Consider the following 25602-nt stretch of genomic DNA (forward strand, 5'->3'; position numbering starts at 1 on the left):
AACATGTACTTCTCTTTATTTTTCTCTGCTTTTCTAGATCATGCTGGGTGCCATTCAGGTGCCACAGCTGGCTTGGTGTTTGGGCATCACTCACAGCTGTGCCCAGGGGCCCCCTTGGTGCCTGGAACCAGGCTGGGGTTATCGCTCAGACCCAAATTCATATGGCTAAGATGGGGCCCTGGCTACCTGGGCGAGTGGGGAGAATGGGGAGGAGGGAACTGGGGGAGGTGAGGCAGGTGGGGGAGGAGGTTGCTGGTTTGCAGCATCTCTAAACCCTGCAGCCAGCCATGGATTCCTGGAATCGTGACCTTGTGGTGGGCTTAAAGAAAATCGTGTCTGGGCCAACTCTGGCATCACCCACATTCTTTTCCTCCATACCGCTCCTTGCCAACAAATTCACAGGGTCAAACCATGCCAGCAATTTTCCCATGGAGGAGACCAGAGTGCAACTGTCTTCAGAAGTCCCAGATCTGGCTTCACCTGACACCAGCCACCCCATCATGGTACCATGGCCCAACAGGTTCAATGCCCTACACTAGAGGTGCACAGGGGGAAAAGGTCAGTATCAAGTCTTCCCAGGTCCCCAAGATTTTCGGTCCAGTCTGTCTCCCAAAAGATGGCATCGCCAAGGCAAGCAGGATGGACAGGGTCTGGAGTGACCAAGCACGGCAGAGACACCTGCTCCCCCTCAGCATCAAAGCCCTCAGGGTGGCGGCAAGAGACAGAAGCAGAAAAACATCAAGCAGGAAATAGGCTTTTGTTTCTTAAGCTTTCTTCATTTTCCTTTTTTCTGCAGCTCTGGGGGCACACCCCAGGGCCCCATATGTTAGGCATGTGGTCTCTGGCTGAGCCATGTCCTGGGCCAGAAATATCTCTGTTGGTAAGACTGTTAACAAGGCCCTCCACCCAGAGCCTGGCGAACTTTCTAGAAGCAATAGAGAGATCCTGGGGACTTCTAGACATGTGGGCTGCTATGCTGATGGCCAGAACCCACAGAGCCATCACAGATGACCCCATAGCAGTGGGGTGGGATGCCGCAGCTACGTAAGAATTAAAAGGCTGCAAAGCATTTCAATGACAGAACACTGGAGCACTGAGAAAGAACAGGAACATGAGGGCAGCAGGAAAGTCCATAAAATCATGCCCTTCCTCATTGTGCAGATTCGTTAAACACTCTGCTTCCTCTTCTCTGGGCCAGACTGCACCCCACCTGCTAGCTTGCTCAGGGAGCTCCACACTTGGGAATCTGACAAGAGCAATGTTGGACCCCCAAAGAGTGGGGCAGGGCAGGTAGTAGCACCCAGGACCCCGCTGAGCATGTGGGCAATTGGGTACATGGTGAGGAGGGTGCCAGTGTCTGACTGCCACAGCCCTGTGCCAGAGTACACAGGTGGCAATGGTGATTTCTCCCCCACACCCCATTTTACCCACATCTCTGAATGTCACACCACAGAAGTCATTCTTGGCTTGATTAATATAAGGTAACTTCCTCAAAGGGCAAGTCAAGAAACCCAAACAAAATGTTTCTTAAAATTATGAGGAATACTAAGCCCCAGACTTTGGAGGCAGGAATGGTATCTGGTACTGTTGGTCCAATTCGAAGCCCAAATAACCAAGTTTCAAGAAATGAATGCAGGAGGGTCTGGCGAGATAGTATAGCAGGTATGGTGCTTGTCTTGTATGTGACCAAACCCAGTTCGATTCTGACACCTAACATGGTATGCTGAGTAATACCAGGAGTGATCCCCGAACACAAAAAATGAGTACAGGCCTGCAGAGACAGCTCAAGGGTTGAGTCTACGCTTTGCATTCAGGACGATAAAGTTTGATCCCTAGTAGCTCATGGTCCTCTGAGTACTACAAAGGATCACTAAACTCCCACCCTCACCCCTACCCCCCATCACCAAGCAAAGAGCTAGGAGAAGCCCAGTGCACTGCCAAGTATAGCCCAAAATATCCCCAACCAAAAACCGGGGACTGGAGAGTTTAGACAATTGCATACATGGTGAGGAGGGTATCAGCATCTGGCTGCCACAGCCCCATGCCAGAGTACACAGGTGGCAATGGCGATTTCTACCCCACACCCTGTTTCACCCTCATCTCTGGATGACACCACAGAAATCACTCTTTACTTGATTAATATGAGGTCTTGTGTCTTGGTGCCTGCACACAAAGCATGTGTCTTGTGTACACCTGCCCCTGATTTGATCCCTGGCACCACATGGTCCCTGAAATATCACTAGATACAGTCCTGAAGGTCCCCAAGCACCAGGTCCAAGCGGCACCGAATCCTCAGGTCCTAGCACTGAACCCCTCGCCCAGTTAACAGAGGACTGCTGGGAAGAACCCTAAGTCTCCTGAGCACTTTTGGGAGATCCCAAAATAAATTTACAGATAAAGAAAAGTGAATGCAGCAACAGGAATATGTGCATGAGAACAAGAAACGAGTAACGCCCATAAAAAACAAAATCTCAGATTAGATGAGGGGGCAAGAGAAGAAAGGCCCAACATTCCCTGAAAGCACCAGGGGCCTTCATGCATCAATAAATGCTTCTTCCAGTGCCTAACGGCCCATCTGCAACCTCTCCACCCAGTTCACTTCAGCTTGTGCTTCCACATTCAACACAGCTCTTAGCAGCTCTTAGCCCCAGAGCAATGCATGTCCCACAGTTACTGTGTTGCATCTGGAGCAATGGGGCTGCCCAGGACTGTGGCTTGAGCCCCACCCACCCCTGTTCCCTGCACATGGGATGCGGCCTTCCTCCTGGGGCACGCATGGTGAGCCATCTCACGATGCCCTATTCTTTCTGGCTTTGCCCCCTTTTCACTCACTGGCGCAACCCCACAAGAATGGATGCAGAGGGGTCAGCGGTCACCTCAAAGTGCTTCCATCTAGGAGAAAATAAACCTTGGAGCAGTGTGGCATCTGTGTGCACAGCAGGGGAAGAATCAACGTATCTTTGGATGAAGATTCATGAAAAGTTAATGCGAAGACTGCAGAGATATTTTAAGTCTCGCTTAATTCTCGCTTAATCTAAAATGGTCTTTTTCCGATTAGCTTTGGCAGTGTTGTGCTAAGATGTGGCTGGTTTAAGGCAAGGGAATAGCATCCAGAAATATGATGGTACAAAGACAAGTGAGAAAGAGAGCGGGCATGGAAGACGGCTGCCCTTGGCTTCCGATAACCCTGCCTGTCTTTCCCATATTAATCGGATTTATGTGGCTGTTATTGATAAGCAAATGAAGTTCAAATAAAGCATTTCAGCTAATTCATTCATTTACCATCTTGTTTATCCATAATTACCGGCCTGCCTTCCCAGGCAGGCTATGTGCCCCCTCCAAGCAAAAACTGTCTTTTTCAAGTGTCTCTCTCTAAGGCCTTCCTTAGAGAAAAGATCTCCCAAAAGCCAACCCGAATCCAGCGGCTGAAGACAGGGAGCAATTAGCAATTTCTGATCTGAAGAGGAGCTTTTTACAAAATTACTTACTCACTGAATCAGGGCCATGAGTACACGTCTCGGAAATCTACTAAGACCAGGGACATTAAATGCTGAGTTTACTCAGAACATGGTGAAAACTTCAGCCTAGGAACTAGACTCCTGGGTCTGAATAAGTAATACTGGTGCTATAATAAAGACTTTGTGGCTGATAACCTGGAAGATGGCAGTAATGTACCAGTCAGTAAGAAAACGATCTCCAAAGCAGAGGCTGGCACTTCCTCAACTCTGCCCACCGCATCCCTCATGCAGTGATCAAGCCAGTGGACTCCTACTTCCGAAACACGTTGCAGGGGACCTCTTCCTCATACCTGGCATTCTCCCCCATCACAGCTGCTCACTGAACCCCAACTCCTGCGGTGGCCCCGAGAGCCCGCACCTGTCCTTCCCGCGATGGCCCTGAGTGGACATTAGCACTGAGCCACTGTTCCCGGCTTCTTGTCCTTTATTCCCTCTCTGAGAAAGCACGAAGATACCTTCCATATCCATAGAGACAGTGGGATCAGGGGACTCAAAATAACTGTACTCTGGAAACAACACCTGAAATAGAAAGGATTCCTCCCCACCCCCCGTGGTTCTGTGGGTTGCACTCAGTAATGCTTGGGAGCTACTCCTAATTCACTGCTCCCTGGGGGTGTTAGGGGCACCATGCAGGGCTGAGGAGGGAAGAGGGGGTTTCCACATGCAAAGCATGCCCATCAGCCCTTGCCATCTCGCCAGCCCTAACCGCTTTCTTAAAGGCATACCAAAGATGCTGGCATTACCCTGTCAAAATCTGAAAAAGTGGGGGTACAAGAGCAGTATACCTCCCCCCCCAACCTCGACCCCCGAGTTAGGAGAGCCCACTGCAGTTGGGAGGGTTTGGGTAGAAACAAAGAGACAGATCCCAGAGTCCACCCATAAAATAGAGTACAGAATAAGCCACCCCCAGGCCAGGGACACAATCTGTAAGAGATCTAAGCTGGAAGTTGAGTGTCATTAGCCTGGATTTGGAATACTCCTCTCCCCCTGGCAAAAATGCACTCTAGAGAGAATGCACATTTTCACTGCAGACACAAAGAATTCTCCCCCCAAATAATTGTGTACAAGGAAGGCACAGCTCGGGTTAAAAATGAAGAAGAGGGGCTTGGTCTTCAATCCATGTTCTCCCTTAAACAGGTGTCTCACTTGCATGCCTCTTTGCTTGCTTATTTCACTTTGGAGAAGCCTGTGTTCTCTTTTGATCATGTACTTCTCTCTTCCTCTCCCCTCACATCTTTCCAAATTAGCTTTAGCCAAAAAACTATCTTCCTATACCAAAAAAAAAAAAAGAAAAAGAAAGAAGAGGAGCAGCCAAATATAGCTCCATGAAGAAGCACCAGCAGAACCATGCTGCCCCAGAGAGACACCCCCCCACACCTACCCCCCAACAAAGACATAAGATGCTTGAACCACCATCCTTCTTGGCCCTGTTCAACTTGGAATACTAATGTGGAGAGCAGGTCGCAAAGGTCACAAAGCTACTCCAAGTCCTGAGCTTGAAGGGCTACTTCAGAGACACTGCACCCACCCACCCCTGCCTCCAGCAGTGCCTCCAGCTGCCTAGACGCATCATCTGCACTCCCAGGACCTTCACGGTGCTCCCTGGACCTCAGAGGCTCTGCAAGTTGACTCTGGGCCTTCTGTGCTATGCTCACAAGGCAGAGTTCCAGCGGGTTGCTGTAAACACAAGCCCTCTCTTTGGCTCCAGCTTGTGGTTACCCCACACCTCTTATCGCTGCTGCCCGACTTGCACCAAGCTTCTTGCACACCCCCCCGCCCTCCCCCATCCTCTCCCCTCCCCCAGGCATTGCACAACCAGAACAGCACAAGGCTCCAGAGACTGTGCTCAATCATAGCAAAAACAAACTTCACGCCCTGATGAAAACGCACCCTGATGAAAATAGGCCATGGAGGGGCTTGAGTGCTCCCTTTGAAGGCTAATGGTCTGTGGTGTCTAGAGGCTTAGCGGCGGGCAGCCGTGCAACCGCACCCAGTGGGTGCCTGCTGCATACAGGCACGGCTCTAAGTGCAGTACCACTGAGCTACAGCTGCTCCTCGCCTTCATAACCTTGTCCGGGGAAGAGAGAGAGTAAGCATGCAGCCAACTCAGTTTCCACTGGTGTTAAGTGTCATGTCAAAAAGACAAGAGTAACACGAGAGTAGAGGGGTTACTTTAGATGAGAGGGAGGGCGAGGTGGAAGGTCTGCAAAGGGCTCAGGGAAGAAGAAGCTTCGAGATGAAGAGGAAAGTAAATGCAGAAGCACTATGGCCTCAGTGGCTAGAAGGAAGAAGCCCTGAAGAGAGCGATAAGACTTGGGGGCCAAGAGGGGAGCAGGGAGCTGGCTCATGAGCTCTTGAGTGCAGGAACTAAGAGGGGGGGAGGTGCTATATACCCTGGTGTTATTTGCAATGCAATGGGGGAGATGGGCCCTGATATTCAACATCTGCATTTCAGAGAGACCTGGGCTGCCACAGCTACTGAGAATCTGGATGCAAACAAGACTGGGGTGAGAGGAGGAGACTGATTAGCAGGCAACTGAGAGGAGGCTGAATTGGGGCTCCCCAAATGGGCTGAGAACCAGGAGGAATGAAGCCAAGCGGCCAAGAAGAATCAAGCTGGTTCCTAGGTTTTAAGCTGGAGCAGCTGAGTAGATGGCGGCCCAGTTACTGGAGTGGGAAAGAGATGGGCCAAAGGGAGTGCAGGAGGTGGGGGTGGATGCGAGTGGGGGAGTCTGGGAGCACCTCTGAGATACCATCAGATGTTCAAGTAAAGATACCTGCTGAGAAACTGAGTATGGAGCCAGGGAGTGAGGCGTGATGAGTGCATTTCCCAATCAGCAGCAGGAAATGGTATCAAAAGCCACAGGACTAAATAAGGTCATGAAGAAAAAAAGATATATGCAGTTCTAGAAAACCCTGGACAGAGTCCTGGGACATTCCACCACTGAGAGGCTGAATAAAGGAGGAGGAGCCCCGTGAGGCACCCAAGAAATAGTTGATGAGTAGGAAGTAAGGGAAAAAAAACAGGGGAGCTTCTGGAGAGATAGTTTAGAGGTGAAGGCACTTGCTTTGTGTGTGGCTGACCCTAGTTCGAATCCTGGCACCTCACAGGGTCCCCTGAGAAGAGTCAGGAGTAAGTGCTGAGCATTACCGGATGTGATCCAACCTCCTCATCCCCATCCCTGCCGCTCCCTCTCCCTCCCCGACACCCCCCCACCCCACACACATAGAGCAGTTCCAGGAAGGAGGGATCAGGGGACACAGGCATGAGATACAACTGGGGATATGTGACACAGTCATTTCAATTCTGGCTGTGACAGGAAGAGAGAAGCAGAGTGGACACAAAAGGGCAGGATCTGCCATTGAGGGGCCACTTAGTGTTTAAAGCAGGGCATGGGGCCGGGAGCTGGTCCCTCAAAATCCAACAGTGACGAAAACTCTCTCACCCCCCTGTCCAGTTCTGTAGGCACTCACCACAGGTGGCTGTTGAGCATGACATGAAAAAGAGAACCATAGACCAAATATGAATTAAACGCAATTGAAATAGCCCTATTTGGGGGCTGGAGTGATAGCACAGTGGGTAGGGCATTTGCCTTGCACATGGCCGACCCAGGTTCGATTCCCAGCATCCCATCTGGTCCCCTGATCACTGAGCACCACCAGGGGTAATTCTTGAGTGCATGAAGCAGGAGTAACCCCTGTGCATTGCCTGGTGTGACGCAAGAAAGAAAGAAAGAAAGAAAGAAAGAAAGGAAGGAAGGAAGGAAGGAAGGAAGAAAGAAAAAGAAATAGCCCTGTGTCACTGTCAGGCCCATGGAACAGCCCTCCCAGACCCACTGGGTGTGGCAAGAATGGCCACCGCTGGCTCAGGCTCAGCCAGGTCCCTGTGTGTCGGATGCTTTCTTGGCAGGTGAGGGCAGAGGGGCGGGGCTATATGAAGAGTAAAACCTTAAAGAGAAAAAGACACTGGATCATCTCAATGAGCAGAAAACATACTAAATGCTGCGTCCCACCCAGGAGAAGTGGTCTGAGCCACAACGACAGTGTTTGAGGGGACGGTGTGGGATTGAACCCTGGGGCTCCCACAGGCAAAGCATGTGCTGTGTACCCTGAGCCATCTCCCTGGCCCTTTTGATAATTCTTTTTTTTTTTTTTTGGATGGTTAAAACTTTTGATTTTTCCTGGGGAGACACTGGTTTGCATTATGGTGTGTGTTTCGGGTGGACTTTCTCACAACTCAAGACCGAGCCATGGCATCCCGCTCAAGGGTAAACTTGAAAGGGACCCGCCAGAAGCTTGTTAGGTTTCTCTCTGGCAAACACTGCAGCATGGCTCATTAAAACCCAGTCAGCGAGCGATCTCAGTGGTCTGGCACAGGTCAGGTGTGGGCCCAGCCCCAGGTAATCGCAGGCACAACACGCATGCATACAAACATACACACACACTCACACACGGAAACACCACGCTGCATTCAAACCTCTGCTCCACGCAGCTCCGAACACTCCCATCAGCAGGCCCTGTGGCTCTCGGTCTCTCGTTTTTCTTTTTAACTGTACCTGAGGTGAACGGTGACATCACTGACGATCTGGGGGTATAAAGTTATTTTATTCACCATCCCCAATCGGCCCAAGCTTTCTCACCACTGCCCTGGTGCGGCTTGCAGTCTACTCTCTACTCGCTTACAGATTCTCTCCTGCCCCCTTACTTCCTTTCTCTGGTCACACACAGCACATCTACAGTGACCATCTGCATTCACCCTCCACCGCCCAAACTGAAGCTATGAAGCCGTCCAGCTGACTGATCTTCAGGGACCTCAGGCAGAGGCCAGACTCTCCGCTGGCCCAGACACCCTGGGATTTGCGAGCAGAGCCTTCTCCAGCCCGAAGCTGCTCACACATCACCAGGTGTGTGATCTCTGTGGGAGGGGCCTGCAGCCAGCAGGGATCTGCTTCTCTCCCTGCATGGGGACAGCCAAGCCTCACCCTGGGCACCACCCTGAGTGTCACACCGTGCCGCATCGGGCTGCTGACTGCAGCCAAGTGTCCTGGCTTCTCCAGCAAAGAGAGTCCCCACTAGGTCCTGAACCCGTTGTATCAGTTCCCAGGGTCTGGGCCCCCAGTTGCAAGCCCTGCCCCATCTCCATCTCTCCCTCTCAGGCTCTCTCTGCTTCAGCCAAACAGCTTCCTAAGGTTTCCTAGCTATCAAGCCCGCAGTTGCCTCAGGGTCTCTGCACCAGTTGTTCCCATGGGGGACTGAGGGGGAGGGTGGGAATGTCCCACCTGTGTGCCTGGCCATTCCATCAATCTCCTTCACCCTCAGATTCAAATGTGCTGGTGCAGTATATACTCTGACCCATACTGGTGCCCCAGTGCTGTTATTCACATGCCTGTGTGCTGAGAGAGGTCTGCTTCCTCTACAGCTGCCAGCACTGGACAGTGGGGACTGTCACCAAAAATGGTCTTCAGGCATGAGACGCGAACAGCAAAAGGCCCAAAGCAAACAGGATCTGTGAGCTGGTCTATAGAACTAAGCTTACCATGGTGAGTAGAGAGGATAGAGAGGGAGTCTGGCTGGGCTAGAGGTAAGGGTGACCCTGACACCCTGAATGAAATCTTGTCATTGATAGTATTATAAATCACAGTAACTAAAATAAAACTTAAGAAATAAAGCAAAATAGTTGTAAAATAAGGACAGCTAACATTTATTGATAATGAACCATGTGCCAATGATTTAGGTAGCGTATGAATCCCATCTTATTTATATATTACAGCCTCCAGGCAGTGGTGGGCACTGAACTCAGGGTGTCCCACATGGAAGGCATGCATACTAGCTCTCTGAGCTGTCTGCCAGTCCCCCCAAACTAATTTAATCCACACTTGTATGCTCCCCTGCCACCGAGAGAGCTATCATTACCTTTTTGTATAAAGAAGCACTTATAAGAGCAAGAGGTTGGCAGGGCTAGCTCAAGGTCACAGGCCAACCAAGCTGTGATCTCCTGTGCTTCCCTCCTGCATGCAGATGCAGAACCAGCAAGCAGGACTGTGCAACTTCCAGATTGCCTTTGAGGTAGGCGACTATTTTCAATCCCTCTACAATGCTCTACACGAACAAATTATACACAGATAATCTGTCTCACACACACACACACACACACACACACACACACACCCTCTTTCTACATGTTTGAAACATAAACAATGATTTTATTTCTACTAAGAAACAAACAAACAAAAACACCTTCACCCTCAGATTCAAATGTAAATGTGCTGGTGCAGTGTATATTTGCTAACAGGTTTCCTCCAGGTTAATAGCTTAAATTCTGCCTATTCAAGTATAGCTCTTAAGAGTAAAGAAAGAAAAAGCTAAAGAAAGGGAGAGAGGTACTACAGCAGAAAAGGTACTTGCATGAGGCTGACCCAGATTCGATTCCCAGCACCCCAGATGGTCTCCCAAGCCTGCCAGGAATGATCCCTGAACACAGACCCAGAAGTAAGCCCTGAGCACTGGCCAACTTGACAAAAAAGAACAAGGAGGATGAGGGGGGTGAGGAAGAGGGGAGGAGGAGGAGGAGGAGGAGGAGGAGGAGGAGGAAGAGGAGGAGGAGGAGGAGGAGGAGGAGGAGGGAAGGAGGGAAGAGAAGGAGGAAGAGGAGGAGGAGGAGGAGTAAACAAAAAAGGGGGGAAGGGATGAAAATTCTGAGCCCATCCAGGCAGCAGAATTAGGGTCTCCACAGTAAGTGTGGGTGAGAGATAACCCACCTCACTCTGTCATTATAACTTCAGTTCCCCCAAGCCATTGTTCTCCTGGTCCAAGGATGTTCTGTGTCCCACCCACACGACCCCATCTGACCCCACCTGACTCTTGAAAGGGCCCCTAACTGGGTCTCCTGGTTCCACTAGCAGAGTTCGGGAACCCCAGGGATACAGTGGGCAGCACCTGCCTTCTCAAAGGAGTCCTGAGCCTTCACTAGACCATCACAGGGCTCTAGGGCCCCCCAACAGGACAAAAGGAGTCCCAGGGAAATAAATCTGGGGAGGGAGGGGAATAGAAGTAACAGTAACCGGACTGGCTATACAGTTAGGCCACATGGAGCGGAGAACTGGAAAGCTGAGGGTCCTAGATGAAATGGTGGCTGTCATTCTCAGCATCTCGCCTGCTGTTAAGCTGACTCTGCTTCCATCCCTCCCTCCCTCCCTCCATCAGTCCACACATGCACCCCTTCCCACACTGAATAAGCACTGGCCCCCAAAACACGGTGAATGTCAGGCTCACCAGAACATCTCTTTCTGCTGGCCCTCCTCCTGCCCTTCCTCCATCCTTCCCTTAACGCCAGAGTTCCCCTGTGACTTCCACTCCCAGTTCCCCATGAACACCACCCCCATCCCTACCCCGCTGCCCAGCCTCTATCAAAGCCCAAAGCTTGCCCTGAGCTCTAATGCCCTTACCTGTCCCCATCACAGAGCTGGTACCTGACACTCCACTTGCCACCACCTGCAGTTCAACATTTCATAAATAAACAAAGGTAACAAAGTTCCTTCTCCTTTGTGCCCTACTTTGTTCTTCCCCACTCTCTGCTCATAGTTAGGAGGCAAAGTTGGAGCATTTCCCCCTGTTTAAAGTCTTTCTTCGAAGAGAGGGACAGACATAGGACTGCACACATTTGTGGAGTATAAAACAACATAACATGAGGCTGACACTTAAGGATAGTAGATACACAGGACAGATAGATTGCTCCATAGCTGGAAGCCTGCCTCATGAGCAAAGGGGAGAAGGCAGCTGGAATTGAGAAGGGATCACTAAGAAAAGGATGGCTGGAAGAATCGGTCAGGATGGGAGATGTGTGCAGAAAGTGGATAAAGGATCAAACATGATAACCTCTCAGGGTCTGTATTGCAAACCATAATGCCCCAAAGTAGAGAGAGACTATGGGGAATCATGTCTGCCATGGAGGCAGGGGGAGAGTGGGAAAGGGGTGGTTTACCGGGGATATTGGTGGTGGGGAATGTGCACTAGTGGAGGGATGGGTGTTTGATCATCCTGTGATTGTAACCCAAATGTGAAATCTTATAACTATCTCATGGTGATTCAATAATTTTTTTTAAAAAATTAAATTAAAAAAATAAAGTCTTTCTTCTCTCTTGTATGCAAAGGATCCACCCTTTGACCACCAGCATCAGCATGATCCAAGGAGCTGAGAAACACAGACTCACAGCCCAGACCCCAGACCTGCTGAGTCACAATCTTATTTGCACTTGTTAATATACCCAAGCAGTTCCTCTACACATTGAACGCTTGTCTACTTGTTAATAAAGTAGGCGTCATTTGTAGGTTATTAGTTACTGAATCTTGGTTATGTGCTAATTACAGGCTGGGGGTTTAAATACATTATTTTATCCCTGCAAATAATCCTATGTGGCCATCAGCATCATCTTTTCACTTTAGGTACAAGTCTGTTGACACTGGAGCAGCTGGGCCATCTACTCAGAGCCCAGAAAAGACAGGAGCCAGCTGGAGCTGAGATGACCACAAAACATTTTACCAAACTGCATCAATTCCCCCAAATCCAAATCCCCATACTCGTATCCCAAAGGGTAAACTGGTAAGTTAATGACTCTGGTCCACTGCATTTCCTAATCAATTTAAGATTCCGTTAGTTTATTACAATTGTTGCTTTCTGTTTGTTAGTTTTTTACAAACGTAGTCTTTCTAAAAGCAGAACAGACCATCCAGCCAAAAATGGGAAAATTATTGGCCTGCCTCAGGCGTCAATCTAAATACTCCAGGCCAAGGTACCTGGAGAAGAAAATGCCTTCTATTCTTAGGACACACTCCCAAACTTTGAGAATATAAAATTATTTTCCAACTAAACGATGTGGTGTGTTGCCTGCTTATCATTTGATCGAGTAAATGGTAAAGAGAAGAAAAAAATTCAACACAAGAGCTGAGTTTGGTGAGTTGAATTTCATTCAATTACATTCATCTAATGCCGAGCTTATTATCATCTTAACTTCACTGCCTCGGTGTATTTTACCCCATTCATATTTCCTAGTCAGTCATTTCATTTTTCCATCTGGTTTCCTTCTCTTGCTTTTTTGAGTGCACAAGCACAAACCCACAGCCCTGAGAAGCATTAATTCTTCAAGATGCTATTCTACCTTGTTAAAAAGTCTTTGGCTGTGCTGAGAATTCAACAAAAGTAATTGATGGTCTATCCAAAAAACCACATCATCTGGTAGAACTAACAAACATGGAGTGCACACACCAAGAACTGCACCCAGCTCAACTGTGCAGTTCACTCCAGGCCTTTGGCCGAGCCTCAGCCCCCCTTCCTTTGGGAACTAACTGTCCCTCCCCAAATTCTGCCACCTTTAATAATGCTCCAGTCCAGAATGGGGGATACTGCTGCTGACCCAGCTGGACCAACAGGAATACTTTCAGGGCCATTTCAAAACTGAATCAGAGACATGAGTCCCTTTGTGAATGCCCTGTCCCATGCAGAGAAATCAGAGACATGAGTCCCTTTGTGAGAAAAAAGCTAGAAGAGAAAAATACGCCCAATCCAGGAGCCACTAGTGATTCTCTGACCCACGCAGAGAAAGCAGTCAAGAAGAAGCAAGAAAAAAATCCGAAAAGCGACAGAAAGTCCAACAACTTCCAGACACAGGGCTCCAATCAGTCATCCCTGCTGTTCCTTTATCCAATACTGCTTCCCCTGGGGAATGTCCCAAACCTCTCTAAGATGTTAAATGATCCCCTAAAGTTGCTTTCTTAAGACCGACAATCAAAAGACTTAGCAACTTGGAAATACTTTATTTGACTCCAACAAGTTCCATATCTTTTACATTTTTCCCCCTACTCAGATATCTTCCTTCACGTGAATGGTTCAAGCACTAATTTCTAAGAGGGTCACATAGCACTCTGCCTAAAAAGCTTTTGAAACACCACTGTAAGACAATTTTGGATTGTGGATTTGGTTTGTTTCACATACTGTTAAAATATAATCCCAAGGAGCTAACTGCCTGAACATTTTTTAGTCTTATTCCAAATATAACAAGACAAATTTCCTTCTGAAACCATCTTTTCCTTTATGTGCTCAATTATATCCCCTGCTTAAACTACTTGAAATACAAATTGGCAGTGATCCATACACTGATGGGTATTTTAAGTTAGAAAGCAATAACACAAAATAACACCAACAAACCATACAAAGTCAGGCTTTAGCTCCTCATTGAGAATCACCACGATAATGGACATGAAAATTTCTACCTTAATTACATGCTTTTGCATCGCAATCAAATAGACTTTGACTTAATAGACTACACTGCAGTCCAACTAAAATCAATCCAGCAAACTCTAGTTCTCACATCTCTTACAATCACCAGAGACTCCACCCTTACTACAGACCCTCCTTTTAGTTATGATTCTGAAAATTCTGGCATGTTACTAAAGGCAGATGCTAATAATAATGCAACTTTTTTCATATAGTTGTTCTTGCCCCAGAGTATTTCTGGGTATCCAAGGAAGACTGGATCTAAGACCGAGGCAAATAGCAAACCTCCAGATGCTTTATTCTTTGCATATTATAAACATGGGATTTTCCTATAATCCATACAACCTTACTATACACTTTAAGTCATCTCTGAGTTACTTATAACACCTAGTACAGTGGAAATACCAAGTTACAAGCATCTTATATTTATTGTTTGTGGGAAAGTGAGTAGAATGTGTACAAGTTCTATACAGAAGCAGCCATCACAGATCCAGCACAGAACACAAGTTTTTGATGAGCAGTTTACTTGACCACAGCTGCAGAATCGCTGAACGGCAGGCAGTCTGTAAACTAGAATTATTCCTCATCTGCACATCCCTGCATCATGCGTGTCCAAAAGTCTGTAAAATTAGTCTTGAATTTTGAAGTTAGGGAAAGAACATGCCCAAGGTCAACATAAGTAGAAAAAGAATTGGCACACAGATCCAAAGAGTTCTTACGACGGTATGTAGATTTCCAAACACTGAGAAGATGCTAACAGAACCAAATCATCAACCCCAAAAGTATGGTTATTTCTAATTGTCCTTAAAACAAATGAATTTTAACAGCAATAAATATTGAAAGTATTTCCCACTTAAGTCTGATCATATTAGACAAGTGGGGCAAGAGTAGAAAGTTCTCTGTCCTTGCTCACTTTCTCCAAGGTTCCCATTTGCACACAACACTATGCTTGCTTGCTAATATTGCTGACATATTTATTCTCATGTTATATTATAGACTTTGGTGCACACTAGATCATATAAAACACTTATCTGATATGAGATTTGGTCATTTAAAATGAAATAGACCAGAAATATATGGCACCTAAGTTCTTACATTTCATCTTTATATACATTTCCTTTCATTTAAAATATTTATTTAATTAAAGAACTATGACTTACAATAGTTCTGTTTTAGACATATAATGTTCTAGCATCAATCTTGTGTTGTTGATAGTTGTGTTTTAGACAAATAATGTTCTAGCACCAATCTTACCACCAGTTTCAACTTCCCTCCACTAGTGTTTTCAAGTTCCCTCCCCCACCTCACCTTAACTGGCACATTTTAAAGTTTGGTGGCTGTAGTTTGGATCTCATGTTTCCTTTAATTTTCAGAAAATAATAAAATTAATATTTTGGAAAAGGCTGCAAGATACACCTCACTTATGATGACTCGGGGCCCTCAAAATGTAAAGGTATTTATACAAAAATATGAGAAGCAGTTTAAGCAATCCTTTGCAGTTGAGCAAAATATGTGTTGGGTGAAAAGATGGGTGTGTGACAAACTATGAAAACTTGACTACTCTGGATACTTAAATTTAGAATTGCAAGCTTTTCTTGAAAGCAAAGGAAAAGTAACACAAAACCTCACTGTTTACAAATAAAACATCATTACATAAGTCTTAGGTAGGTTGAAATATTTCTAATTAGCAAGAAACTCTCAAGCAAATGTAGCAATTCACAAATAAAAGGTAGCAACATTAAGTGGTTACAGTAAAACATGCATAATTACATGAGTTGCTAAAGTAAGCTGGAATTCTGACTCATTCCCAGTCAGCTCACTTTTCCAGGGGTTTATTGTTGACACTACTTTACCCGATTAAACCCTCAGGCACAAACTCCTGGAAACTCCAGAACTCCAAAGGAGAAGAAAGCACAAATAGAATTTTTAAAAAAAGCAATTAACATTAATTAGAAGAGGAAAAGAAAAGGTTAAAAGAATTACATAAACTGTAGGCTTATCACAAAGGAAAAAATTGTATTTTTCTTACTGCAATAAAACTTAGGAAGAGTTGGCTGCTGTGATGTGTGCATTTGTCAGAAGTGACATCCCTAAATTGCTAAAGAAGTTGAAAGGAAGTTCAAATGCACTTCAGTGAGACCAGGTATGAAGAGGAGAGGAGAAGAGAGGAGAAGAGAGGAGAAGAGAGGAGAAGAGAGGAGAAGAGAGGAGAGGAGAGGAGAGGAGAGGAGAAGAGAAGAGAAGAGAAGAGAAGAGAAGAGAAGAGAAGAGAAGAGAAGAGAAGAGAAGAGAAGAGAAGAGAAGAGAAGAGAAGAGAAAGTCATTTTCCTCCAACCTCCTTTAGAAACACTCACTTCAACGAAACACAATGCGTCCAGATTCCAGATTCCGGCTGACTCTTTCTCCCCAGCTCAAAAACTTAAGAAGGAAAAAGCCAAAGACCAAACGCGCTGCTTGAGGGGGGGTTGGAGGGGGATGGTGTCATTTTAAACAACTTCATCAAATTGAGTGTTCTCTAAACACCTCCCAAGGTTCCATCGGTCATTTCGTTCACGCTGGCAAAAAGGCCCAGGGACGCGGTCGATACCCCAAGTCCAGGAGGCAGCTTCCCTCTCCCGCGGATGCTGCCAGACTGCAGTGGATAAGGTCACGCTCGTGCTCCCCAGGATCCTGCAACTTTCAGGGCTTGGCCAGCAGTTCCTAGCGCGTTCCACACACCCCCTCCCCCATCCCCCCCAACACACACACACACACACACACACACACACACACACAGCGATGAGGAAAAGAGTTCCTCGCCTGGGGCCCGGGGGCCCGGCCACGGGCGGTTTCCAGACCCTCCCACCGCAGTCCGCAGAGCCCGCAGAGCGCGTTCTGCAGGCGGGAGCCTGCGGTGCTCACCTTTCCAGGCTTTCCCCGAGCCCCAGCGTCCCGGACCCGCCCGCTGAGACCCCCGCATCCTGCCGTCACCCCGCCGGCCGCCCTTCCGCAGCTGGACTCGGGCCTGGCTCCCCAAGGTGGGGGAGGAGGGGTGCGAAAAGACGCCCCGCGGCGCGCCTCTCCAGCCCCGCACAGCGGCCCCGGCGCTGCGGGAGAGGGTGCGGGGCACCATGCCAAAGGCCCACGCGATGTTTACCGGCGTTATCTTTGCCCAAAGGATTCCTTGGGGTCCACTAATGTCGCCTTTAAAGGAGAGGGGGGCGGAGGGGGAGCACCGAGCATGTCAGCCGCAGCTCAGCTCTCCGCGATCGCCCGTAGTGTATCCGCGGAGAGGTCCGGGATGCTCCGGACGCTGCCAGTCGCGGACAGGTACACCTGTCCCCCCATCCCCCGCTACCCCAACAGTCCATGCAAGAAGGCAGCGATCCCTGCGACTACTAGCCCAGCAGCCCCCGCCGTGGCTGACGCCCGAGCCGCAGCCGTGCCCCGCACAAACTTCCCGGGAGCCCGCCGGACTGAACTGGGGAGGGGGGGGGTGCATCGGTCCCGGGGTTCAGATGCAAACGGAACTCCGGCATCTTGCACTCGGCCCTAGCTCCAGAGTCGGTCTAGGTGGCCCCCGGGTGGCCCCGAGGGGTGCGCGCGCGCCACCGGGCAGGGGGCACCAAGACGCTCGCGGCCGGGGAACTGGCAGCCCCAGAGGACGTGCAGCCCAGGGCCGGGGCCCCGCTCAGACTGCCCGGCCCGCAGCTGCAGCAGCTGCAGCAGCAGCAGAGCAGCAGAAGGTGGAGGAGGAAGAGGAGGAAGAAGAAAAGGACCGCGCGCCGCAGCCCGAGCCCTTACCGAGTGGTTTACTCCCCACATCAGGACGCTGAGCAGCGGATCGCTGGCCCGAAAGAGCTTCACTTTCTGCGCCACGAAGTGCTTCTTCTTAGTCTTGGTCTTGCTCGCGAGGACGGAGGACCCCAGGTTGCCGGGGGTCGCCATGACTGCCGCCTCTGTCCCCCTCCACCGCCGCGTTCCCGAGGCCGGGGACCCGCCCTCTACACGCCGGCCCGGGGAGGCAGCCGCATCCCCCTGGCGGCAGCCCCGGCGCGCCGTGCCCCGCTCCGGCCGCCCGTGCGCTCCGCCTGGCTCCGCCCGCCGCGCCCGCGCAGCCCGCGGGGAGGGACGCTGCGCTCGGCTCGAGCCGGGCCCGGATCCCGCCGCCGCCGCTCGGCGCTCAGCCCGCGGCTGGACCAGGCGCGCCCGGGCGGCTTCCGCGTTGGGCGCCGGCGTCATGACGCAGGGGGGGCGGGCGGGCAGCAGCTGCGGCGCGGCAGGCGGGGCGCGGGGCGCGGTCGCGGGACCGTTAAGCTGCGCCCCGGTGTCCCGGGTGCTGCCCGGGTTGCGCCGCGCTCCGGCCGACCCCCCTCCCGCCCCCGGCGTGCGCCGCGGGGAGCTCCGGGACTCCATCGTGCCGGGCACCCCCCCTGCTACTCCTCTCCGAAACGAGAGCCCGGGATGGGGGTCGCGGGGAGACCTGAGCGGAGGCGCCCAGAAACGCGACGATCGGGCGGAGGAAGGCGGTGCTGAGAAGCGCCGCTTATCGAGCTGAGGAGAGGCGCGGCGCGGCGTGCAGACCTGCGCGTCCCCGGCTGCAGCTCGCGGGGACAGGACGCGGGGCGCTTCACTGGCCGCGTCCTGAAATGGATTTTTCTTACTCCCGTTGAGCCTCGGGCCTGCCCGCACGCGGAAGAGGTGACCCACCTTCACAGGCTGTCACCCACCGCCGCCCGCATCCCCGCCCCTCCTCACCCACAGCCCTGGAATCCTCGTCTTGGAACTTCTGCTTTAGCCTGGAGCATCCTGCCCCGGACAGCACCTTCCTTCCCCTTCAAACCCTCAGCGATGTTGTTGCCTTCCCTGCAAGAACGTCCACTCACCTTCTCCCACGGAGACCCGTTCAGCAGTTTTACCCACGTACTCCTAAGCTCAGTCTGAGAGGACCTGAGCACTACAGGAAGCTTCCCTTCCACGTGTGTCTTCCGTCTGTCCCTGTAACGTCCCCCCAGTAATTATCAGTCTGTCCTTTGTACCTACCCTGCCAGCCCTCTTACCAAGCGCGTTGGCTGTCTAAGGGGTTAAGAGACCCCCCCCAGGAGCTCAAGTTTCATGCGGACTGGAGTAGGCATCCTTAGGGTCACCTTCGTTTGTTCCTTTGTTTTCTTTGCTCGGACCTCATCTAGTTCTTCACATTTCAGGAGGAGATGCGGGGAGGCCCACTTTGGATATTTGGATATTTTTCTAACCCTGTGTTCAGGGGACTGCGGTCCAAGGTTGGAACCAGAAAGCACTTAAGCCTGAGTCCCATCTCTGCTTCATACTCCCCCGCCCCCCCCCCACACACACCCTCCAGCTGATACCTGCTTGGCCAGCATCCGTCTAAACGTGTAATGAGAAGTCACAGGATTGTCTCTTTCTTACACTTATTTGAGTAAATCAGTTAACCTCTAAGCTTCTGGTTCTTTGTGTTAATAAGTGACAAAGATGACTCTGGGCCTGATCATAAACTTCTGCGCTGCCTCCTTCACTTGGTTCAAATGGAAATCAGCTGGAGACAGGAGAAATGAGAAGCCCTCTCCATTCAGCACCACACACACACACACACACACACACACACACACACACACATACACACACAGACACACACACGCCGTAAAATGCAGGTGACCGCTAAAAGTCTCCTTTGACCTCAGAGAAGTGCTTCAGTGAACTGCTGTGCAACGAAATAATCTCTACATCAATAATTCACAGGCACCTCAAGCAAAGTTCAACGGCTTCTCCCCACATGTTGCTTATTTTTCTATTACACTGGAAATGAAATTCATATCACTCAGCTACCCCAGCTAGAAGCCCATTTGTTTAACAAAATGTCTTTGACCTTAGCTTGGAACGCTTGAAATTGGAGTCATCCCTGATTACTGCTTCCCAGCCTCACTCCACATCCACCCCTTCCATCCGTCCCCACCTTGAAACAATTGTTCTCGAATGTCATCTCCTCCCTCTCACTCTCACAGACCTCTTTGCTGAAATGAGTCCATCCACCTCAGTGCTTCCATAGTACTTGATTTGCTCCATAACTGCTCTTATGTTTAACTGAATGTTAATAATGCAAGGCAATCACTAAGAATGCTTAAAAATTGAATTTGGTCATGATGCATGCTGAACGAATTTCTAGGAAGGGGAGCTCCTAATACCTCAGGGACTGTATTAGGAGAGGCTTTTTGTAAAGGATTATCGCTAATAGGAGCCACCAGAGACACAACTTGGAAAAAATCTACGTGGGGCCTGAGAGGTAACACACTGGGGTTGAGCACATGCGTTGCACACAAGAGGCCTGTGTTCCATCAATGGCACCATATGGTCCCCCGAACACCACACCAGGAGAAACTCCCAAGCACAAAACTGAGAGTAGCTTTTGAGCTCTCCTGGGAGTGTGGCTCAAACCCTCTCCCCCAATAAAAGTATAATTAGAAAGCTAACACAAAAACTAAGATTCCTGCCTTGCATGCACTCAGCTGTTTCCAGACCCAGTGCTGGGCCTCTGAGCACTGCTGGAAGTGACTTCTAAGCACTGCACGTTGAACCCCAAACAAATCCCCCTTCAGAAAAAATCCCTGTGCTATTTTCAAATAGTAATGAGGAGATGTGTAGTTTCTCTTTGGTTTTGTTTTTAGGCCATATCCAGTCATATTCAGGGGCCCTTCACTCAGGTGTTTTAACAGGTGATGCTCAGAGGACCATAGGATTACACAGGTAAAGCATATGCACTGCTCCCTCAAGCTATCTCCCTGGTACCAGGACTTATAGGTTTTTTAGATGTTTTCTTTTTTTCTTTTTAGTCTTTTTAATTTTATTTTTGGGTCACATCTAGTGATACTCAGGGGTTACTCCTGGCTCTCAGTAAGGAATTATTTTTGGTCGTGCTCAGGGAAACATATGGGATGCTGGGGATCAAACCCAGGTAGCCCACATGCAAGGCAAGTGCCCCACCTGCTATACTAACTCTCAAGCTCCTTAAAGTATTTTTTTAAGGAGAGTCATGTCATCCTACCCTGGCTTCCCATTCACTCTTGAGGCCGGATGTCACGCCCACAACCCAAATCTGGATGCCATCTTAGTGCACCAACAGCCTGGGTCCAGAAGCTGCCAGTTGAATCCCAAAATGGATTAGCTCCCTACAGAGATGTCTCTGAAACCAAAACGTTTACAATCCTAAAATTCCAGAAGCGTGTGGCCACTTTTGTGGCCATACAACCTCTCATGATATACAGATGAGCAATGGAAAATAAATGATCTAGTGTCTACCCCTGGTAGGCAGGCTTGAATGGTAGTGGGAAAATTTGAGAAAATACAATGTCCAAAAGTAGAGAGTATCAGGGAAATTGTCTGCCATAGAGGCACGGTGAGGACTGGGCTGGGGGAGGGGAGGATAATGGGGACATTGGTGGTGGGAAAATTTGCACTGATGGAGAAATGGGTGTTCAATCTTTGTATGGCTGAATCTCAAACATGAAAGCTTTGTAAATGTATCTCACAGTGATTCAATTAAAAATATTTTAAGGGTACTTTTCCCCAGCTATATTAAGATATAATTGCTATCTAACATTGTATCAGTTTAAGGTTATGGCATGAAAATTTAATACACCTGTATAATGTGAAATGATTCCCACAATAGGATTAACACCTCGATCCCACATAATTTGTGTGTGTGTGTGTGTGTGTAAGTAGCAGTTAACTTCTACTTTCTTAGCAACTTTTCAAATATAAAATACAGAATCATTAAGGAACAGAACTTGAAGTGATTTTGCATGGTTCAAATGCCATTTAATATGATGCCATGAGTAAATAAGAGATAGTAAAATGATTTTGTCAGTGACCTTCCACATTAGCTGCAGTATTTCTACAGTCACAGAACTAACCTCAGAAAGTAAACAAGGCAGTTCTCAAATTCTATCCATTAGACAACTGAGTTCTCCTAAGATGAAAGTGATTTCCTGACTGTTGAGGAACACTGAGCTCGGAGTCAGAGGTGGACAGTCCCAAAAAGACCTGAAGTCCTCCTTTCCCTGTTGCATTCACTTCAAACTTTTAGTGAATAAATGAGAAGGAAACATTGTTACTGTTTTTGAGGGGGAGTGAAGTGTGTCGGGGCTTATCCCAGCTCCAGGATCTTTACTGGCAGTGCTCAGGGGACTATGCAGTAAGTGTCAGGGATCAAGTCGCAGGCTTTCTCACAGGCATTGTAGTCCTTTGAGCTATCTCTCGAACCCATTCCTGGCATTTTATTTATTTATTTATTTTTCACTTGTGGGGATTGAACCCAAGCATATCTCAAAACAAAGTTATATATGTAGCACTGTAGCACTGTCCTCCCTTTGTTCATCTATTTGCCACAGCTGGCACGAGTAACATCTCCATTGTGAGACTTGTTACTGTTTTTGGCTTATCGAATTCACCAGTGTGAGATTGCCAGGCTCTGCCATGCGGGCAGGACACTCTCAATAGCTTGCCCGCTCCCCTAGAAGGACGGAGGAATCGAACCTGGGCCAGCCGCGTGCAAGGCTATACACACATATATATATGTGTGTGTGTGTGTGTGTATATATATATATATGCATGAAATAGCTAAGAGGATGAACGAACGAAGAACCTCCGGCTCCAGGCACATCTCTTTGATTCCACTGTTCTTCCTGCAGTAACATACACCTCAGAGGCCTGGGCCCTATGAAAACAGGATGAGACTGCTATTCGGGTCTCCCAAAGAGGAATCAAAAGAGCTATGCTTGGAGTATCACATTTCACTCAAATGAGAGAAAGAATCCAGAGTTCCAACCTCCGTCGACAGTCAAGAATCAGGGACCCTGTCTTGTTTGCCATCAAAAATCAGATGGGCTGGACACGTAATGAGATTTGGAGACGACCGTTGGAAAAAGAGCAGTTACCGACTGGATTCTATGGGATGTCAAAAGACTGCTTGGCCGCCCACCTACAAGATGGTCAGACTTCTTCGTCAAGACCCTGAAGGATTGGTTTGAGGCTCTTCATATTCCTAGAATGAAAAGACGCCATTGGGCTACGCTAGCATGCCACAGGGACGAATGAAGACGTTACTGGTGCCTGCTCGAGCAAACCGATGAATAACGGGTTGTCAAATGATCAAGTGATATACATATCTTCCTTACCCAGGAAACTCAAGGCTCTAATGAGAAACACTTTATTTTTAAAAATTAGGTTAGTTTAGACAATATATTTAAACAAGGGTTAGATGCTAGGATTGAGCAACTGCTTCCTATTTCCCTTTAGAGTTTGTGGGGTAGGGAAAGAATGTGTATCTTAAATAGGCTGGTCAGACTGGCAGGACCCAAAGAGCCCAAACCACCGTCATTCCACAAAAGCCTCCAGGAGAGACAGGACAAGAGAGAAAATAAGGGGGACATTCTGGCCCATGAGGTCCTTGTGGTCATGGGTAGGGCCAGCAAGGAGAACCCATGCTCCAGTCTTTGTATTTGGCATGTCGGGGGTCTTTCATCAAGGATGCAAGAAATGCTCCCATGACCAAGATCACTCACGGTAGCTTGCTGGGCTCTCTGAGAGGGAGGGAGGAATCAAACCCAGGTTGAGCTGCGGGTAGGGCATTTGCCTTGCACGCGGCCAACCTGGGTTCAATTCCCAGCAACCCATATGATTCCCCTAGTACCACCAAGATCACTCAGAAGAAAGGAAATTGTTGGAAAGGTTGAAAGGGTCCCTGATTTTGGCTTGATACTATGGCTTTTCACTTTATTTTTCTAATGACAATATTCATGAACAGTTAGGTGGAAGCGTGTTCTTGTTGGCTGAAGTGTGCATTACTAAAAGTCGAAATAGGATTGAGGTTGTGTGTGTGTGTATGTGTTTGTGTTTAATCTTTTCATTTAGGGGTCAAAGAGATAGTGGAGGGCACTTGCCTTGCACATGACAGATCTGTTCTTTGGCAGATATTTTGCTGGCCTAACTTGGGAGACTGGATGTGAAGAAAACTGCATGTAAATGAGAAGGGATGACTCCCAGCCAGGCTCATCCTCCCACCCATTTTGTGCTCCTCAAGCAGAGGCTGGGGGGAAAGGCGACATTTCATTTTTATCATAGACACCTTTAGAAAGGAAACAGAAATCCCCAGTGCTGAGAGAACAATTAAATGAATGACTCAGTTTGCATGGAAAAACTGTATTTGCGCAGAAAATGTAATAGCATAAAATCACCATGATATTAAATATGAGTGAAATAAAAACAGGATACAACATGTGAATTGTATAATTTTCATGTTTTAAAATGTGTATGTGTGTATAAAGAGGCCAAAGGAAGACGCATCATCCACTAACAGTAATACTTAATGGTGCAGTTTGGATTAGGGGTGATTTTAAAAAATACTTTTGCGTATTTTTGTTACTTTTGTAATAGGTCATTTAAAACTTTAAACTACTTTCCCTGGTTAAATAACCACATAATAGTGACTTTTAACATATTGCCTCAATTCCAATCTAAAAACTACCTTTTAAGTTGTTCCATGCTGTTGATTTCTTTCTTTTTTTCTTTTTTGCATAATTTAAACAGCATAAAGCAAAGTCTATAGCAGAAAAGTTCATTTTCCTGTGTGCCAGAGAAGGGGCAGTACCTCTAAATTCACCAGAAGCCCTCAAGAAAAAGGAATCTGGGTCAAGAGGTTGTACATAGATTAAGGGGGCATGTAGCAGGACCCTGGTCCTGAATCAAATTTCAGCACTACATTTGGTCCCCAAGCAGAGAGCCAGAAATGACCCCTGAGCACAGACCCAAGTGATTGTCCACCCCATAAAGGGAAAAAAATCCTACAAATATGAGAAAAATTGTTGTGCTCCTTTCTCTATTACACTCACATTCCCAAATCAGAGAGCTTCTGATTTGTTTTTCCTGTTTTGTTTAAGAAAAAGTTTGAAAATAGAAAAAAAAAACCCAGAAGAAAGCTACAAAATTAGTACTATTAATAAACATTATATTAACTGCCTAAAAAATAATCTAGCTTTGAAGTTTTGCTCATTGGACTACTAACAGGTTCACTGAATTTAAGTTTGGTATGAAAATGTCATTGCATTTCTATCTAATTTATGAATTAGCCTTTATTATATAAGTAAATATGGAGATTATAAAGATACCGAAGAACCCTTCAAAAATTAAATGCTAATCATAGCTGAAAGTTCAATTGCAAAATTATAAAAATATTTTCTGGTATATATTAAAACAAGTAGCAGTAGAAGGCCCCGGCTCAGCTATAGAGAGCATATATACCTCAGTGTATAAAGCCTTAAGTTTAATTCCTGACCTCTTCCAATAGCACTTTATTAAATGCATATAAAAGGCAATAAAATGAACTCATTGTAATATGTTCAATAAATTGAGGATGTAGAATTTCTAATGATAATAGTAATAATAACGTGCAGCCCTAGAGAGTCTTTCAGATGTACCAGGAAAGGGCAGGAGATAGTTACTGGGTAGGAAACACTTTTCCTGCTGTGACTGTCACTGTCAGTTCAAATCCTGGCACCACCTACAATCCCTGGAACTTCATCGCTCCTGAGCACAGAGCCATGAATAGCCCCTCAGCACCAAGGCGTGTGGCTCCAAAACAAAATCAAAAAGAATGGATGGCCCATTCCTAGCTGAAAACAATGCCGGTGATGATCTGGTATGATCTTCGGAAGCTGGCACTCAGCCAGCCTGCTGCCAGGAGAATCCGGCTCTTGGTCCTATCTCTGGGCACACTCTGAATGAGAAGCAAGGGACCCCAGCTGTGTGTGGTGATGGCAAAGACCC

The 25602-nt window shown here is 48.0% G+C and overlaps 1 protein-coding gene across 2 annotated transcripts in view; it reads right to left on the minus strand.

Annotated features, from left to right (window-relative positions):
• PIP4K2A (phosphatidylinositol-5-phosphate 4-kinase type 2 alpha) overlaps window positions 1–17938 on the minus strand; it is a 172215-nt gene extending 154277 nt beyond the window's left edge. Inside the window, exon 1 of one of the 2 annotated variants that reach the window (XM_056114725.1) lies at window positions 17572–17938. In XM_056114725.1, coding sequence (XP_055970700.1) covers window positions 17572–17715 — 144 coding nt within the window. In that variant the 5' untranslated portion in view covers window positions 17716–17938. The remainder of the gene's footprint in view (window positions 1–17571) is intronic. The other variant, XM_056114724.1, reaches the window with a different exon arrangement.
• Window positions 17939–25602: the final 7664 nt, after the last annotated feature.

The sequence above is a fragment of the Sorex fumeus genome, unplaced genomic scaffold (genome assembly GCF_029834395.1).
Source record: "Sorex fumeus unplaced genomic scaffold, SorFum_2.1 ptg000026l, whole genome shotgun sequence".
Lineage (NCBI taxonomy): Eukaryota > Metazoa > Chordata > Mammalia > Eulipotyphla > Soricidae > Sorex > Sorex fumeus.